At 41.8% G+C, this 16,183-nt stretch overlaps 2 protein-coding genes across 3 annotated transcripts in view; one reads left to right on the forward strand and one right to left on the reverse strand.

Annotated features, from left to right (window-relative positions):
• The window catches only part of SH3YL1 (SH3 and SYLF domain containing 1), a 46,479-nt gene that overhangs the window by 17,387 nt on the left and 12,909 nt on the right, over positions 1 to 16,183 (reverse strand). For both annotated transcript variants that reach the window (XR_001006824.1, XM_011987403.1), the window contains exons 4-5: positions 15,393 to 15,506; positions 13,216 to 13,280 (exon numbers count right to left, since the gene is read on the reverse strand). Coding sequence is in view for 1 of the 2 variants with exons in the window: in XM_011987403.1 (XP_011842793.1) it covers positions 13,216 to 13,280; positions 15,393 to 15,506 (179 nt within the window). In the remaining variant the exon portion in view is untranslated. The remainder of the gene's footprint in view (positions 1 to 13,215; positions 13,281 to 15,392; positions 15,507 to 16,183) is intronic.
• LOC105544830 lies at positions 3,080 to 4,689 on the forward strand. Its single transcript, XM_011987455.1, has 3 exons — positions 3,080 to 3,152; positions 3,710 to 3,858; positions 4,285 to 4,689. The coding sequence occupies exons 1-3, from the start codon at positions 3,080 to 3,082 to the stop codon at positions 4,687 to 4,689; spliced, it is 627 nt and encodes a 208-aa protein (XP_011842845.1).

The raw sequence follows: 16,183 nt of genomic DNA on the forward strand, positions 1-16,183 counted from the left end.
CCAATAGAAACAGGAAAGAATGTGAGACAAGAGCCATCTTTTTATTTTGAGCTGATGAATTATGAAGCCAATATTGCCACAGGTAATTACAGCAAACCCCAGTGAGCGTTTACTGTGCACCATGTGGATACTGTGAGGTTTGCCTGCATCTTGTCCTTTAATCTTCCACACAACCTGGTCGTGTAGGTGGTGATCCTAGGGTTTAGTGGGGTTAGGTAAACTGTCAGTGCTAACAAGTCAAACGAAGGTTGGAGGAAGGGATCCGATATGCTCTCTGATCTCATCAGACTAAACACTTCGTACAAGCCAAGCCCGAAGAGCACAGCACCAGGGATGACGGAGCTGAAGGTCCCGAGAGACTTTCTGTACTTCCCTCCTGGCCAGTGGTGTGCTCCTTACTGGAAGCTGAACCTGGGCCACTTCACTATAGGTCACAGAAGCTCAACATATCAGAAAGCAAAGTAGTTTCCACTAGGAATGCCTATTTCCATGACTTAATTTTTCTTTTTTTTTTGAGAAAGAGTTTCATTCTTGTTGCCTAGGCTAGAGTGCAGCGGCATGATCTGAGCTCACTGCAACCTCCACCTCCAGGGTTCAAGTGATTCTCCTGTCTCAGCCTCCCGAGTAGCTGGTATTACAGGCGTCCACCACCACACCCGCTAATGTTTTGTATTTTTAGTAGAGATGGGGTTTCACCATGTTGGCCAGGCTAGTCTTGAACTCCTGACCTCGGGTGATCCACCCGCCTCAGCCTCCCAAAGGGCTGGATTACAGGCGTGAGCCACTGAGCCCAGCAGACTTAATTTTTCTCTAAATAAACGCAGAAACTACAATGAGATTCAACTGAATGCTCAAGGCAAGTCAACATAGCGAAATCATTTGTTTCTCAAATTCATCACTGCAGTGTGGAAGCACAAAGTTAGACCTGAAAAATAACATGACCCATCAAATGAGAGGCAGCATGGGTTAGAGGAGGCAGCATGGGCCAGGGGAGGCAGCATGGGCCACAGGAGGCAGCATGGGTCAGGGGAGGCAGCATGGGCCAGGGGAGGGAGCATGGGCCAGGGGAGGCAGCATGGGCCAGAGGAGGCAGCATGGGTCAGGGGAGGCAGCGTGGGCTAAGGGAGGCAGCATGGGCCAGGGGAGGCAGCATGGGTCAGGGGAGGCAGCATGGGTAAGGGGAGAGAGCATGGGCCAGAGGAGGCAGCATGGGCCAGGGGAGGCAGCATGGGCCAGAGGAGGCAGCATGGGCCAGGGGAGGCAGCATGGGCCAGAGGAGGCAGCATGGGCCAGGGGAGGCAGCATGGGTCAGGGGAGGCAGCATGGGCCAGGGGAGAGAGCATGGGTCAGGGGAGGGAGCATGGGCGAGGGGAGGCAGCATGGGTCAGGGGAGGCAGCACGGGCCAGGGGAGGCAGCACGGGCCAGGGCAGGCAGCATGGGCCAGGGCACCCCTGGTGTGGAGAACCAATGTCCATCCCAGCTCCGTTTCTCGAGAGCTGTGGACCTTGTGGTCTTCTAACCAGCCTCTGACCACTCTGTGTTTAATATTTGCTTTACCAGGACCCACACCTCATGGAACAATCGTCAGAATCAGATAGAGGTGTCAGGTGCACCTGGAAGTTGACAGAGTGCTGGCATGGGGCTCAGTATTTGGGCTTAAAAGTAAAACTAGTTAGGTGGGAACTCCACAACTCCCTTTTGCATGCTGTGCGACCTTGGGCAAATCATTGAGCTGCTGGAAGCTGCAATTTCCTTCTCTGGAAAATGGGTGTAATAATAGTGGCACACATTCAAGGCTGTTTAGGGATGAATTGAAATCAGTTCAATACAACATGCAAAGGTCAAGCAGACTCGTGTTTAAAATATGCCTTCATTATACAGTTATTCATATTTTTAATCAAATCAATGCTCTCAAGTCAACATTTTCATATGAGTGACAGAAAAATCCTGTTATAACCAAATGAGATTATACTTGAAAGGCCCTAAGAGAGTTCCTGATACAAGTATGTTCTTAATAATGTTCAATTTGAATCATTTTATGAAATAAAATACACTTAAGATCTGTAGGACAAACTAAATCTACCAGATAGCTGACCCACACCCGATGCTTCAGCTTGACGCTTGCCAACTGTTCATTTTATTTTACATATAGACAATTTCTGAGGATTATGGTGCTGAATGACAGATAATTATTTAGCTTTTCTTATGCAAAGTTAAGCATTTTCGCCAATGATTGTATAACCTGTGTCTTATATGTATTTTTAGATAACAAATTTGCCTTGCAGAATACTTGCCACTTACACACTCAGAAAATACACATTTCTGCCCAGGACCTTGTAGCTACACTGGCTCTTATGTTCTACTTCGGCTTGGTGCATCGTGGTACAGTTAAGTAAGGCCAAGCTATGAGAGGCAGCTGAAGGAAAAAAAAATTTTGATTTTTTTTTTTGGTCTGATCTCTCTTTAGCTCTTTTGAAATAAGAATAAGATAATATTGCATTTTTTGGTACCACTACCGATTAGCCCAAGAACCAGGTCAAAAGCTCTGCAGACAGCTTGGCGAGCCTGTGAGCAGCAATAGCCCTCAGTTTATTTCCACAACGTAGAAGGAGGAGCAAGACAAATTTCCTGCAGGAATCTGGATCAGCTGAACAATACATTGGGACGGCACTCTCAGAAAACCCTGTAAGTATTTGACAAGACTTCTTTAGAAGTTTGCATTAAAACTCAACGATATCACAGTCTGATCAAAGAAATAAGACTTGTGTTTTATTTATGAGATCAGTAGGGTGACTATGGTTCACAACAATCTATTGACTAGTTCAAAGTAGCTAGAAGAGAATACTTTGAATGCTTCCAGCCTAAAGAAATGACAAATATTTAAGGTGACAGATATCCCAATCACACTGATTTGATCTTTACAAATTGTATGCATGTATTAAATTACTACAAGTGCCAGGAAAATACGTACTCCACTATAAATCAAAAAATAAATTAAAAAATAAAACAATAACTCAGATGCAAGTGTTTCAATTAAATAAATTCTTAAATACAAGAACGTGAAAAACCACAGCTGCCATGGAGCGGAAGCTGCGGGACAGAACGTCCCTCTTCTCTGCGACTGAATGTCCCGAAAGCAGCTCCTCGGAAGGTGCCACACCCCATCTCCCTCTCGTGTGGTCAGCCTGCTTCACACCACACAGCTGAGTCCTGGGCAGTTATCCTGTCAGAGCCTCACCCCCTTTTGGATGATTGACTGCTGTCCACCTTCAAGCCCCACATCTGGACAACCGGCTAAGAAAGCTGGGCTCCTCCCTCCGGCCTGCAGTTCTCTCTCGCCACTCTTGGGCTGGGCTTGGAGCCTGCCCCACGCTCCCTACCCCACTCTCCCTAAAAGCCTCACTACAAGGGGAATAAACCTTTCCCTCCCTCCTTGTGTGTGGCATGACCAGTCTCAATCTCTCAATATGCAAACCAAGCCTAAGTGGAGGCCCTCCCGGCAACTCTCTCCATGCCTCGGACCAACAGATCTTTTCCTTACATCCCATTCTTAGGGGGCTTAAAAACTGGACTCTGGTCTCTAACAACAATTTATCCTCAACTGTAACCCAGATACCTTCCTCTTCAGTAAGGTGAAAGGGCCCATCTAAATTCTCCCTGGATAAAGCTGAGTAATTTTTGTTTTTTCAAATTCCAATCTTGAGTAAGAGCCAGACTGCTCTGGCTTGATGGCCCAGTGTGAGCTCTGGCGCTGGAAATACAGCAAAGGACTGTACACGTCCAAAGCCAAGGCAGCAGCAGGACTTTCTGAGCTTTGGGCTTTGCTACAACTGCTATCCAAAAAGAATCCGTCAGTGGTATTTAAACGAAATGTAGCATTATCTTTCCTCAGACTACCAACTTTCACATCTTCACTTCTCACAATCACAACTCTCTTTACCAATCTCTCTCTTTATCACAAAAACTTCCCCCTCCCCCAAAGTAATCCCTAATCCAGATACAGGTATTCAGTCACTAATTTAGACCATTATTCAGTACCTCTGATGTTCCAAGAACAGGGAACTCTCCGCCCTATAGAATCTGGGAGTCTAAAGGTTGAGATTGTCAAACGTAAATTAACCCATGCCAGTCTTCTGGCTAAGCTTAGGGTCACTTACACTTACGGCCCTGGAAGAATGAGTCTGACGTTCACTCTCCAGTGAAACCACGGCACAATGCAATAAGCTATCCAGAAGCAGCCTCAGGCAGCAGGGGCTGCGAAGCAGCATCCTTTGCATAACTAGATCTTGTTAGTTAAGAGAACTGACCTTAAGAACACACAATCAGACCTTAAGAACGACACTAGAGCAGAGTACGAGTCTGAGGCGGAGGGAGTTGTGGCAGGACAAGCGTTTAGAAAATTTCTTCTACTCTTTGACCGAGTAGTATTGGTTGAAAGGACTGCTGCTGAAACTGTAACCAAAGGAGGCATTATGCTTCCAGAAAAATCTCAAGGAAAAGTATTGCAAGCAACAGTAGTCGCTGTTGGATCGGGTTCTAAAGGAAAGGGTGGAGAGATTCAACCGGTTAGCATGAAAGTTGGAGATAAAGTTCTTCTGCCAGAATGTGGAGGCACCGAAGTCGTTCTAGATGACAAGGATTATTTCCTATTTAGAGATGGTGACATTCTTGGTAAGTACGTAGACTGAAATAAGTCACTATTGAAATGGCATCAACATGAAGCTGCCCATTCCACTGAAGTTCTGAAATCTCTCATCATGTAAGTAATTTCCACATTTCTCTTTTATAATAAACTAATGATAACTAACGAAAAAAAAAAAAAAGAACACACAATTAAGACTGCAATCTTTTTCCACCAGGATTCTCTAAGAGAATTAAGCTCTAATGTCCTAAGGCATCCATTGCAATGAATAGGTTAGCATCTCCCCAGATATTCTAGAGTAATAGCACAAATAATTAAGAAGGTGGTACTCAAATCCCTTTCTGTGTTTGGAAGGTCAGATGAAGAACCTGGAGCAAATGTTAGGGTTTTGCAGCATTGGACAGGTGAAAGGTGTGGGAGGTGTCCGAAGGAAAACTGAGACTAACCCAGGCACAAAACAATGTGCCACAACTTTAGCCCAGAACCAGCAAGATTTGCTGCCAGTCACAAGTATCCAAAGGGAAGGGGGTACTTAAAGACCATTTCATTCAACTTTAAAATTTTTTATTTTACAGATTTGATTCAGGAAGATTAAGTACTTTGTTCAATGTTCTGTAACTAATAAAAGAAGAGCTAAAACTTAACAATTACAGTTGAATCTCCATTCCACCGTAGAATGTATCTACAAATCAGAATGCCACTGCAATGGTAGCATAAAGAGGCCACAGACCCTCTCGAGAGCAAAATAACCACAACTGGTAAAAATTATTTTAAAAATTAACACTTCTGGAAATTGTCCTAAGGGCAAACGGCAAGTGAAGAAAATGAAGACACAATGATTCAATGAACACTATTAAATATTGGTAAGGACAGAGAGAGTTGGTGACATTTGTGCTACAACCTGTGCCCTGCTGCAGATCAGCCTGATGGAAGCTCCTCTTGGGGAAGGGGGTTTGCAAGAACACAGACTTCCTTCCCCTGGCCCCTGGTCAGGGCTGCAGTATCTCCACAGGAGAGGCTTGCTGCCAGCATTTCTCTTCCCGCAGCTCCGTGTACAGAAGCTCCATTCCAGGCAAGAGCAGCTGAGAGGTCTGGAGCTTCCTTCCTCCACCCAGAACCCATGTGTAAGTGGAGGCTCCAGCCCAGTACAACAGTCCAGGAGCACCAGGGCCCAACCTACTCTGGCCCCAGTTCACCTGTGAGGCAAAAGCTCCACGCTGACAGAGGCAAGCCACGCTACTCCCCCGCCCAAGGCTGCAGGGATGTCACTCCAGGAGAGGTGAGCCCCTGCCCCAGCCTCCAGCTCTGGAGCAACAGCACAGAGATCTTACGCAGAGAGAGAGACAGGCTGCAAGGGCAGGCAGCTCCAAAGCTCTCCCCAAGGGAAGTGAAATTTTTTGGAACAGAGAGTGGGTGATGGTTTTGGTGATAAACAGGTAAGATGAGGTATTCAGTTCCATGACAGCAACAAGCAAAACCACGGGTGGTCTAGAAAATCATCAGGGAGAACCAGCGACAGAGATAGCTAGGAAGAGCCCTCCTGAAATAGAAATGAGCCTCAAAGACCACCTGGGCACAGGAGCACAATTTTAACTGGATCAAACTGTGGAGCAATTTATGTCCCCACGGCATTGTTGGAAACAATGGAGCGATCAGCAGGCAGTTAGCGGAGGCTAACAACGGTGTGTAATACCAAGGGAGACAAACGGCTTAACACACAGGTCAGGGACAGGGACAGTCAGAACATCTGTCATCTCAGGAAAACCGTATGCATGCCTGTAGACAACATTGGAGGCTTCACAGTAGTGGGGCACAGAATTCATTCAAACGGTCCAGCCAAATCTCTAAACAAACAGCAAGCAAACAATAAGAGGCTCCTGGGGGAGAGGTTGAGCCTCCAGAGTTGATACAATATAATATCTAAAATTTCTGATTTTCAACCAAAAATAAGAAGACAAACAAAGAAGCGAGAGAGTGTGACCCATACATAGAAACCAAATTAAAAACAGAAGCAGGCGAGAATGACTGCCTTTCAGATGGTCCAGCTATCAGATTTAGCAGACAAAGACTTTAAAACAGCTGTCATAAATATGTTCAAAGAATTAAAGAAAACTATGGTTAAGAAGTAGAAAAATGTACAATGAGAATATCTTATCAAATAGAGATTAATAAAAACATAAAATTATATAAAAGAACCAAATGGAAATTCTGGAGGTAAAAAGTGTATTAAGCAACAAGAACAATTTAATTTACTATAGGAGTTCAACGGTAGATCTGAGCATGCAAAATAAAGAACTGGTAAATTTGAAGATAGATCAATAGAAAGTCTTAAAAACTAAGAGAAAGAGAGTGAAGGAAAATTAACAAAAACACAAGAAACCTCTGACACCATTAGGTGCACCAACATATGTGTGATATAAGTACTAGAAGGTAAGGAAAAAGAGAAAGAAGCAGAAAATTTTTTCAAAGAAATAATGGCTGAAAATTCTCAATCTGATGAAAAACATGAATCTACACTCAAGAAGCTCAACAAATTCTGAGTAGAATAAATGTAACAAGATACACTCCAGATAGATAATTGTAAAAAATCTTAAAACTCAAGAGAAAAATCTTGAAAGAGGCAAGAGAAAAATGACTAATCACATAAAAGGAACCCCAGTTAGGCCGGGCACAGTGGCTCACGCCTGTAATCCCTGCACTCTGGGAGGCCGAGGTGGGCAGATCACGAGGTCAGGAGATCGAGACAATCCTGGCTAACACGGCGAAACCTCATCTCGACTAAAAATACAAAAAAATTAGCCGGGCACAGTGGCGGGCGCCTGTAGTCCCAGCTACTCGGGAGGCTGAGGCAGGAGAATGGTGTGAACCCAGGAGGTGGAGCTTGCAGTGAGACGAGATCAGGCTCCAGCCTGGGCGACAGAGCGAGACTCCGTCTCAAAAAAAAAAAAAAAAAAAAAGGAACCCCAATTAGAATAACAGATAGATTTCTTGTCAAAAACAGTAGACTTCAGAAAACAGTAGGATGACAAAATGTTGAAAGAAAGAACTGGTCAACTTAGAATCTTATAATCAGTAAAAGTCTATTTCAGAAACGAAGAGGATATAAAGACATTCCCAGATTAAAAGATGTTTTATTTAAGTTGATGGAATTTGTTGCTAGTAGAACCACTTTACAAGAAATATTAGAAATTCTAAACAAACTCTTTCAGGCTGAAAGCAAGTGACTCTAGATAGCAATTTAAATCCACATTTTAAAAAATCACCAGTAAAGATAATTATCTATAAATAATAGTATAGATGCATACATAGTTCTTCTCATCAGTTTAAAAATAAATTTTTTCTATATGTTAAGTCTGTAACATATAGAAATATTATACACTTGACAATAACCGTACAAAAGAGTCAGGTGGGAGCAAAGTTGTCTCGGAAATGACACCAGATGGTAACTTGAATGAACCGAAACAATGGAATAGAACCAAAAATGGTAAATAAAAAAGGTTAAAATGGCAAGTTCAATGAGTAAATACTTGCTCTCAATTATTCTCTGAGTTTTCTAAAAACATAAAATTATATAAATTATTAACTATAATCACGAATTGCTGAGTGTGTATCGTATATAGATTTAACATATATAACAGTAGTAGCATAAAAAAGGAGAAAAAAGACTAGAACCATATGAGAGTAATGTTTTTGTATCTTATTAAAACAAGTTCCCATAAATTGGAAATATTTAAGACATATTGTAAGCTCTGGAACAACCATTAAGAAAATGACTCAAAAACACAGTTAAAAAATCATAAAAGGAATCAAAATGCTATAGTACAAAACATTCACTTAATTGAAAACAGTAAAGTAGAAACAGAGGGACAAAAAAGGCATGGGATATAGAAAAAAGTAAAATGGCTGATACAAATCTAATGATATCAATAATCTGTTAAACGTAAATTAATTAAACAACCAAATAAAAAGGCAGAGATTACTGGCATGGATAAAACAACAATAACAACACAACAACATCCAATTATATGCTCCATAGGAGACACGCTTTAGATTCAAAGTTACCATTAGATTGACAGTAAAAGGATGGAAAAAGATGCATCATGCAGATGGCGACCATAAGAAAGCAGGAGTGGCAATATTTATATTAGACGAAATGAACCTCAAAACAACAAAAAACATAATTAGGAATAAACAGGGACATATTATAATGACAAAATGGCCAATCAATTAAAAAGATATAAGAATTATAAACATAGTAATATACATATATTTATATAAGCACATAATATCAGAGCCCCAAATACGTGAATCAAAAACTGACAATCTAGAAGGAAGACACAGACAATTTAACAAAAATAGCTCGATGTGTAAATAACCCATTTTTAATAATGAAGAGAACAATTAGTCATAAGATTTTCAAGGATATGGAACAACTAAACAACCGTGTAAACCAACTAGACCCAATGGACTCCTGGAGAACACTTTACCCAGTGACGCAGAACACACATTCTTCTCCAGCACACGTGGAACACTGCACAAGACAAGAGTCTATATGTGAGGCCATAAAAGAAGCCTTAACCCATTTAAAAAGACTGAAATTATACAAAGTATTTTCTTTGACCCCAACGGAATGAAATTTGAAATCAAGGACAAAATAAATTTGGGAATTTATAAATATGTGGACATTAAGCAACACACTCCTAAATAACAAATGGATCAAAGAAGAAATCACATGAGAAATTAGATAATACTTTGAGATTAAGGAAAACGAAGACACAACATACCCACACTCATGGAAGGCAGCCAGGGCAATGCCTAGAGCGAATATGTAGCTGTAAATGTGTCTATTGGAAAAAAACAGACCTTGAGTCGGTAACTTGAACTGCCTTTCAACACGGACGAAGACGAGTTTAACTGAACTTTAAGCAACAGCCTTGCTTGGACCTTTCCCCTTCTTTACCCTGCTTCCCTTAGGACCTTCAGTTTCTTTCCCCGAAGAACATTGGCTCAGTATATCACACGTACTTGAACTGGTATCAGGCTCCGCTTCTAGTGAACCCAATCTGACAACCACGCACTAGCTATGTGATCTTAGGTAAGCCCTAATGTCTCTGTATATTGAAAATAATGTGGACTTTGCCTACCTTGTATAGTGCCCTGAAAACGATGGCTTGTTATGCAGATGAATGTTACAGTGAGGTGGCCTTTACTTTACCACCCAAGCACGTGTGAAACCAAGATCAAGTGACTTTCCTGAACCTTCCTTTTTTCCCCATTGAGGGATGTGCAGACAAGACAGACAACAGGAAACTCTGTCTTTTGAATAACATGCCGCCTAGATGTGGGACCAGACGCTTCCCAATCTGCCACTCTCTGGCTACCTCCTACTGGAGAATTCCCATGGCTTGGTTGTTTTACGAATAAAATGAGAGCAATGACGACCACCTTCCATGGCTATGAAAATGATTCCGTACGAGCGTGCGTACAAGTTTTGTAAAAAAATGGCCGGGCGCGGTGGCTCATGCCTGTAATCCCAGCACTTTGGGAGGCCGGAGCGGGCAGATCACCAGGTCAGGAGATCGAGACTATCCTGGCTAACACGGTGAAACCCCATCTCTACTAAAAATACAAAAAATTAGCCAAGCATGGTGGCAGGCACCTGTAGTCCCAGCTACTTAGGAGGCTTGAGGCGTGAGAATGGCGTGAACCCGGGAGGCGGAGCTTGCAGGGAGCCGAGATTGCTCCATTGCACTCCAGCCTGGGCAACAGAGCGAGACTCCACCTCAAAAATAAATAAATAAGTAAATGAAAATAGAATGGCAGATAGTTATTCAACAAATACTAGATAGTACGAACCGAGTACGTGCGTGCCCTCTATGTGCTTGAAAGGAAAATCCTGTGTGGTTACAGGCCCTGCCATTGTCCTGTTTTACAGAAAGGAAGTATTCACGGGTGTCTCCTCGGTCTCTGTGGACGTAGCTGTGAAGTTTGAGAAAGTCTCTGCCCTCCCGGTACTCACAGTCCACTTGAGGGCTGGTCCTTACTATTTGTGGCTACTAGGACATGGTAGCAGCAAGTTCCAAGAGAAGCCAGGCCCAAAGGGGACGCTCACTCAGCCGGTCACCTGAGTCAGAAGTGCCCTCAGAGGTTGGTCCCTTCAGGAAAGACGTGTCCACCCTCCAGCCCCCCAGTGGTCTCGGTGGGCACCAGACCTGCTGTGATGAGAACAGCCTGAGGGAGCCGCTCTGGATGCCCCACGCTCCTGTTCTGACTCCCTCCCTCATTCAGACAGCAGGCGGGAGTGCTCCGTTAGGATGCAGGCTTAGACAGAATCTGAGGGTGCTTCATGGAGAGCAAACAGTGCTTTCTGCTAACATCGAAAACCAGCCGATGCTGTGACATCACTCACACTCACAGTTACATGCAGAGACTTATCTGTGGGGCTCTGAGAAGCAAAGGCAGGTCATAGTTAAGAAGTTTAAAGCTCATGTCTCCAATTCCTAGGAGATGCTTCTTATCTCTGTTTGAAACTGACATGTAAAAGTTGATAGTTATGTTATTTAAATGAAATTCCATAGTTAATTTCCATACTGTCATAAAGACAGGCTTTGCAATAAAGTTTCTGTAAATGGCAAGCCTAAATAAGCTGCAAAGATGAAGAAGATATTAACAATAAAATTATGTTTTGTGTCATTTCAAGCGCTTTGACTGTAGAAATCCATATTTAATCCCCAATATAAGCCCAGAGACTTATATAAGGCTATTTTTAACTGTGTTTTGTAGATGAAGAAGCCAAGGTGTGGAGAAGAAAAGCTACTTCCTAACGTCACAGAGTGGAAGCACCCGGGTCAGAATTGGAGCCAGAATGGTCTGACCCAGTCTTCTCTCTCATAGCTCACCACTATCTCATATTGTCTTTTAAAAATATTACTGTGTATCAGTCTAAGGCCGGGCACAGTGGCTCATGCTTGTAATCCCAGCACTTTGGGAGGCCACGGTGGGCAGATCACCTGAAGTCGGGAGTTTGAGACCAGCCTGACCAACATGGTAAAACCCCATCTCTACTAAAAATACCAAATTAGCTGGGTGTGGTGGCGCATGCCTGTAACCCCAGCTACTCGGGAGGCTGTGGTAGGAGAATTGCTTGACACCGGGAGGTGGAGATTGCAGTGAGCTGAGTTCGCGCCATCACACTCCAGCCTGGGCAACAAGAGCAAAACTCCGTTTCCAAAAAAAAAAAAAAAGAAAAGAAAAAAATACTGTGTATCAGTCTATAAAATGTTTAAAGTCTTTCTATTTCATTTACTGGATCAAGAGACTACATTTTACTTGTACTTGTTTTTCAGGGCTACTAATGTGCCCTATGGCTAAAAGTCCAAAATTTTCAAAGAATTACCACGGAAACTCAATTTTTGATCTTTAATATATTGAAATTTAATACAGACATCATTTCTGAGTCTCTCATCATTTTTGAAATAAATGCTCAAAGCATGACCCCAGCCTCACAAGGAGCCAGAGGGTTGTGGGAAGAACGGGTTGTGACTCAGCCCAGTTTAGCAGTATGATCTGTTGACAGAAAAAGGCCCTTCTACAGGGAGGGCCAGGGGACTGGGTGGGGGTGGGGAAAGGGGAAGAGAGGGGAGGGAGGGAAGGGAGAAGGAAAGGGAGGGAAGCCACAGTCCCTGATGAAAATACACTTTCCACCAGAGGGCGATATTTTTGAAAGCTTTGATTTGGTTGCACATGGTACAAAAATGCAGTCATGATAAGCAAAACTGAAATATGTTTCTTTTATACTACAGATTTATACAGCAGTGAGTAAGAAAGATTGAATAAAGATGAAAGAAGAGTTAGAAATACTTCGTCCTAATAAGGCTGAGGGAATTTAAAACTATGTCAACAGGGCAAATCTACAAAGGATAGTTTAGGAAGAAATGGACTGAAATTTGAGAAGAAAATGAATTGAGCATACCAGGAGATTCGATTTCCAGTCCCTTGCAAAACGACAGACTGAAGATGAGCATCAGCCCTAAGAGGATCCCTGTGTAGGAGACCTCTGTGAGCATGCACATCCGCCCGACAGACACCGGACTCCCAGGAGCAACGTTATAAACTGAAATAACGTGAAGTTCTTCTCTACTTAAAGAATTTGGAGGGATATGAATATCATATGTTGCAAAACTGGATTTTTCCACAAATGATGATGCACTCACTGCCCACGTGATTTCAATGTCCACTGAAGGAGAAGGGTGGCTTTGCCATGAGCAGTCCATAAACTGCCAATGACAGCTGGCCGGGTGTTGAGATGTGCCTGGTACACAAAGGTACATGAGACAGAAGCAGATAAAATGGCAAATGAAAGAAACCCTACTCCCAATGAAAAAAAAGGAAAGAAAATGGGAACCATCAGATAGCTTTAGTTAGACATTCATTGAGAAAATAAAGGAAACAATTTTTCCTAGGTGCCAACGGTAACAACAAGAACACTAGGAAACCTCTCAGTTTTCACGGATTGCATCTTAGGTGTCTTCAGAGGATATGGCAGTTGTATGGACAAGTACAACCTACTTACCTCAATTCCTATTTCAAATCCCCCACCAAGGCCAGCTATTCCAATGGCTGAGGGTGCAGACCATTCTAATAAAAAAAACAAACAAATGTTATCCTAACATTAAAACACCCTCAACATGTGAATATAGGAGGGAAAAATGCTAAAATCTAAAGAGTGCTTCTATTTAAAATAATGAGACTTGGTATTTCCCCCTGTTTTAAAGTGTTCTTCAAAAAGAATATGTAATTTTTAAAAAGTTGAAAATATTTGAAAAGTATTAGATATTCATTACCAGTCTCATAGCCTTACAAGTCCACGTCCTCTAATCTTTCTCTACCAACATGCATAAGACCAAACTATTGGTTCCCTAACCATTAACCATACAGAGCACCTGGTAACTTGAACTGTCAATACTTTTATAAAACAACTTAGCTGTAGCTCCAGTCTTCAGCTAGAATTCTGTCATAGATTTAAGAGATCAGAAGGATTCAAGAGAGTTTATTATCTAACAGTAACATAGTAATTGTTTCCATTGTACATTTCTGAGGGCAAAAACTATTCTAACACCTCTGATGCTTAAGCACAAGAAATAGGCTACAAATTCAAGATTGTTAAAATTCTAACAAGATAAATTACATTTAGTACAGTAATTCTATTTGCCATGATATGGCTCATTTTAGGATTACTATATGCTTATTTTTCTTGATACAGAAACAGTCATGTTAAACAAGTCTAGAAAAATATATTTTCAATTTGGTGGGGGGATGGTCTGGCCAAAGCACTTTTTGAAAATGGTTGCTACCATGCATACTAGATAATAGAATACTGCTGGAATATATCCAGAACTGTCCTACCTAGGCTTAGAGAAGTATGGGTTACAGAAATCAGTGTCTGATAATTTTTTGTTCCCTGTTAGGAACTGTCCCCGTGTTAAGACGCTGGTCTTGGCCGGAATCCCAGGGAACGTGTCGTGCCTTATTTGGACAGTTTTGAAATTACTGTCAGCAGAGTCAGCAGCTGCAGCTCAGGAAGAAGGGAGAGAAAAGTAGGTTTTGAAACCAGTAGGAAGGTTTGCTGGGGCTCTGAGACGAGCTCAAGGCTTCGTATTGGCTGTCCCTCCCCTTGGTCAGCAAGTCACCCCGTCAATGGAGCAGCTGGGGACCTGAGACATGCGGGGACTTTCTCATAGACTTTAGTCGCATCTGACAATGGGCCCCCTTGGAATGTGCCTCTACTTTGTTTGGTTTTACTGCTGAGAAGTCTGCCCATGGAAATTTGGATAATGCTTGAGAAAAAGAGAATTGTTTTCTTCCCATTTTCAAAGCCACACACTGAGCTATGAAAACTGATCCATATAATAAGGAAGAGGTTCTTGCTGACTGTGGGGATACCTTGGGAAGAAATGGTGAATCTGCTGACTGCTATTTCCAGGCCATGTTTCACAAATGCATATATTGTATACTTATTGTCTGTGAGTGTTCCATGCTCTCTCAAAATAAAATAAAATTATGCTAAAAAACTGCTACTAATAGAAAATGTGTGCACTGAACAGCCAATGTTAAATCAGTATAAAAAACATTCTAGTTGGTTTTGACACACCTGTGTGCATTTTAAATATTACTATAAATGTTAGTACTCGGGATTTATGGCAAATATTTTCATTTCATCTCTGAAGAATCAAGTAGTAGATTTCATCCCAGAAAGTAAAACCCGATGATACTGCTCTTGATATGATTCTGGCTTGGGAAAATTCTTCAAATGTCACAGTTTTTATGATCTACCACAGAAACAAAGAAGTTCACACATGGCCCCTTATTTTCACATCAATTTCCATAAAACAAAAGAAAGTAGCATACCATGAAGCTGAGGAATAAGAATTCATATTAAACAAAAGAAATGCACACGCTGCCATATTTAAAGATTTTCTCCATGGAAGAATTACAAAATGCATGCAAAACAAAGTTAGATCTACGTGTTGTGTCTTGTCTAATATTTTGAGGACACAGAGAGACAGAAAGGCTAGTTCCCGTGGCTTGTTCACTGACACCAAACTGCACGTTCAGTCGAGTAGCCCTGATTACGTAAGTTTTAGTTGATATGCAGGAAACCTGTCCTACTCGCTATGCAATGTGTTCACATGAAAACAGACAGAACAAAGAATGAAGATTCTCTGCTCCAGTGAACAGACGCCAACTTACTTCCATCTGGAAGGCGCGCCAGTACAATCCCGCTGCCTCCTCTGGCGGTCACCAGGAAGCCGGCTTTGATCACAGACAGAATTGCAAGGCCTTTAGCCTTCGCAATTACATGAGCTGTTAACGCGGAAAACAATGGGAAGGTAAGTATTTTGATCGATGTGCCTGGATAGACGATCGAGTGTTAAACAGAGTCAGAGTTAGGAAATATACCTAATGTAAATGAGTTAATGGGTGCAGCACACCAACATGGCACATGTATATATATGTAACAAACCTGCACGTTGTGCACATGCATCCTAGAACTTAAAGTATAATTAAATAAATAAATAAATAAAACAGAGTCAGTGTACACAGAGGTTCTCCCTAGGAATTCAGGGCACACAGGAGCAATGAACAAAAGTCAGTCACTCAACAAACGGGCACGAGGCCTCTCTATTCCCACATGTGTTTTTTGTGTTTGCTATTTTTGCAGTGCTAAACACAACATCAGAAATATTCTCAAATCCTGTAACTGATAAAATAAATTAGATATTTGAATGAGATTTTATTGATATCTGCTAGCATTGCAAATATTTTGGCAATTTCAATTAATTTAGGATATAGTGCACAACATAGAAGATAAAAGTTACATTTTCAATGAAATTAAGATCCATATAGTACTAAGGAGAAACTTTAAAAATTACAAAAAGGCAGCATGAATTAGAACTTTGATCTTAAAGCCATGTAGCTAAATTAACCTTGTATTAATTTAAAAAGTTGGATTCAAAACCAGAAAAATTAAGTAATTTTTC

The sequence above is a fragment of the Mandrillus leucophaeus genome, unplaced genomic scaffold (assembly GCF_000951045.1).
Source record: "Mandrillus leucophaeus isolate KB7577 unplaced genomic scaffold, Mleu.le_1.0 Scaffold1088, whole genome shotgun sequence".
Taxonomy (NCBI): Eukaryota; Metazoa; Chordata; class Mammalia; order Primates; family Cercopithecidae; genus Mandrillus; species Mandrillus leucophaeus.

Excerpts from the sequence above, each read along its gene's own strand:
- LOC105544830 (XM_011987455.1), top strand. The coding sequence starts at position 3,080 with ATGGAGCGGAAGCTGCGGGACAGAACGTCCCTCTTCTCTGCGACTGAA. Across the intron at positions 3,153-3,709 it reads CGAAAGCAGCTCCTCGGAAG|AGCCAGACTGCTCTGGCTTG; the intron begins GTGCCACACCCC and ends ATCTTGAGTAAG. Across the intron at positions 3,859-4,284 it reads CCAAAAAGAATCCGTCAGTG|ATCTTGTTAGTTAAGAGAAC; the intron begins GTATTTAAACGA and ends TTGCATAACTAG.